Source organism: Dama dama, chromosome X (genome assembly GCF_033118175.1).
Source record: "Dama dama isolate Ldn47 chromosome X, ASM3311817v1, whole genome shotgun sequence".
NCBI lineage: Eukaryota > Metazoa > Chordata > Mammalia > Artiodactyla > Cervidae > Dama > Dama dama.
The window spans coordinates 38758043-38760711 of NC_083714.1; the positions used below are offsets into that span (position 1 = coordinate 38758043).

Here is a 2669-nt window from a genome sequence, read left to right on the forward strand (position 1 = left end):
AAGATCATGGCATCCGGTCCCATCACTTCATGGGAAATAGATGGGGAGACAGTGGAAACAGTGTCAGACTTTATTTTTTGGGGCTCCAAAATCACTGCAGATGGTGATTGCAGCCATGAAATTAAAAGACGCTTACTCCTTGGAAGGGAAGTTAAGACCAACCTAGACAGCATATTAAAAAGCAGAGACATTACTTTATCAACAAAGGTCCGTCTAGTCAAGGCTATGGTTTTTCCAGTGGTCATGCACGGATGTGAGAGTTGGACTATCTTGGACTCTGTGGGAGAAGGCGAGGGTGGGATGTTTCGAGAGAACAGTATCAAAACATGTATATTATCTAGGGTGAAACAGATCACCAGCCCAGGCTGGATGCATGAGACAAGTGCTTGGGCCTGGTGCACTGGGAAGACCCAGAGGAATCTGGTGGAGGGGGAGGTGGGAGGGGGGATCGGGATGGGGAATACGTGTAACTCCATGGCTGATGCATGTCAATGTATGACAAAAACCACTGCAATATAGTAAAGTAATGAGCCTCCAACTAATAAAAATAAATAAAAAATTAAAAAATAGTAATAAAACTATTAGTCTGTACAACCTTCAAAAAAAAAAAAAAAGAAAGCTGAGCGGCCAGCCGCTGTCCCGCGCACCCTCGCGCGGCTGGCCAGGCTGGCGGGCGGAAGCGCCAGCGCACGGTGGGGCTGACGCGCGGAGCCGGCCGGCAGCAGCGCCACCATGCCCGCGGACCACCGCCGCATCCGCGTGCCCGAGGAGTCGCAGCCGCAGCAGCTGTACGCGGCCGGCGAGGGCGAGGCGCCGGCCCCTCGCGACCCGGCGCGGCTGCGGCCGGTGTACGCGCGCGCCAGACTGCTGAGCCAGGCCAAGGGTTCGGCCTACTTGGAGGCAGGCGGCCCCAAGGTGCTGTGCGCCGAGTCGGGCCCGCGCCAGGCCGAGGGCGGCGAGCGCGGCGGCTGCCCGGCCAGGGCGGGCTGCGAGGCTCCCGCGGCGCTGAGCGGCCGCCTGCTCTGCGACTTCCGCCGCGCGCCCTTCTCTGACCGAGGGCGCCGAGCCCCGCCGGGCGGCGGCGAGGAGCGCGAGCTGGCGCGGGCGCCGCAGGAGTCGCTCGAGCCGGCCGTGCGCCTGGGCCGCTACCCGCGCGCGCAGCTCGAGGTGTGGGCGCTGCTGCTGGGGGACGGCGGCTCGGCGCTGGCCGCCCCGCTCACTGCCGCCGCGCTCGCCCTGGCCGCCGCGGGCGTCGAGATGTACGACCTGGTGGTGGGCTGCGGCCTGAGCCGCGCGCCGGGGCCCGCGCCCGCCTGGCTGCTGGACCCCACGCTGCTGGAGGAGGAGCGCGCCGCCGCCGGCCTCAGCGTGGCGCTCATGACGGTGCTCAAGCAGGTGGCCGGGCTGCTGGGCAGCGGGGAGGGCGGCCCGAACGAGAGCTGGGCGGAGGCCGTGCACCTGGGGTTCGAGGGCTGCCAGCGCCTCTACCCCGTTCTCCAGCAGTGCTTGGTGCGGGCCGCCCGCCGGAGGGGTGGCGCCGCGCCCCTCTGAGCCCGAGACCCGAGTAACGACGGACGCCGAGGACCGAGCCGCCGCTGCCGCCACAAGGACCCGCGCCGTCGGCCTGCAGACTGTGTGCGCCGAACTGCAGCTGAGACCTGGGAGCACCGGAGAGGGTCTGCCGAGGCGTGCTCAGAATAGACGTGTTGGAGCGATTCTTTCCAGACTGCTTCGTTAAAAAAAAAACAAAAAAACCTTTCTAATTGAGTTGACTCCCAGCCACGACCCAGTTGAAGGAACCTGCCAGTGCATCTTGACTCCTAAGTTTGAAATGACTTCCGCTGCACTCATCGGGAAACCTAGAGCTGTTGTCCTGCAAGGGATGGACCCTATGCAGGCCAGCCGGGGACTCTCTCCTGAATAACTGGGCTGCTTTTGAGAGCAGGAACAAGGGGGCTGTGCCTTCCACGTACATCTGAACCCAAACAAAAACGCTTATAATCGGAAACATTCTTCTGTTGTTTTTGGTACCGACTTTAATGAGTAAGGCTCTTCCGAGCTGGGGAGTGTGTTCTCAGGGCTTGGGACAAGCATTATCTTTCATGTGTCCTGGTGTCACCGGTCCACCAGCGAGACGGCACCTGAACTGCCAGGAGTGAGAGTTTCTGGATGCTGGAGATGGAGTCTGGCCATTCTGTAGGGCAGAGGGGTCTCTCTGACCACGAGGGTGGGCTCTGGCCTGTGTGGCTCCTGAGCCCTGCAGGTCTGTGCTCAGGTCTGAATTGGCAAAAGGGCCGCCTGGGGTCCTCCCTGCACCAGCTTGGTGTGACCTGAGCGTGTGTGTCTCAGGGGCCTGCTCAGCTCTAGGAAAGGCTGGCTTGAGGCAGCTGAGAGACCAGAATGAGGCCTGGGGACCACACCAAGAACCCCTGACCGGGGGAGAAACACAGACTTTATTTGCCCCCAGTGACATAATATATAATTCCAAAGCAGATCTGCAATATCTAGAATCACAGCAGCAAGGAACAAGACAGAAACAAGGCACCTACAGGACCGAGGCCGAGCCTGCTGGGCGAGGGGCTGGGAGGCCATGAAGTCAGAAGAAGGCAACTGGAACTGAAGAAGTGTTAGCCCGGCTCCAAAGTGGCCACGTGGAAAAACAGGGCAGA

General features: G+C 60.9%; 1 protein-coding gene across 1 annotated transcript; it reads left to right on the top strand.

Annotated features, from left to right (window-relative positions):
* The first annotated feature begins 732 nt into the window (after positions 1–732).
* On the top strand, positions 733–1681 carry LOC133053055 (exosome complex component MTR3-like). Its single transcript, XM_061137846.1, has one exon. It carries the CDS (start codon positions 733–735, stop codon positions 1549–1551), a length of 819 nt encoding a protein of 272 aa, XP_060993829.1. The 3' UTR covers positions 1552–1681.
* The last annotated feature ends 988 nt before the right edge of the window (positions 1682–2669 follow it).

What these genes read in the sequence shown, in the direction of transcription:
- LOC133053055 (XM_061137846.1), top strand. Translation starts at nt 733, where the DNA reads ATGCCCGCGGACCACCGCCGCATCCGCGTGCCCGAGGAGTCGCAGCCG.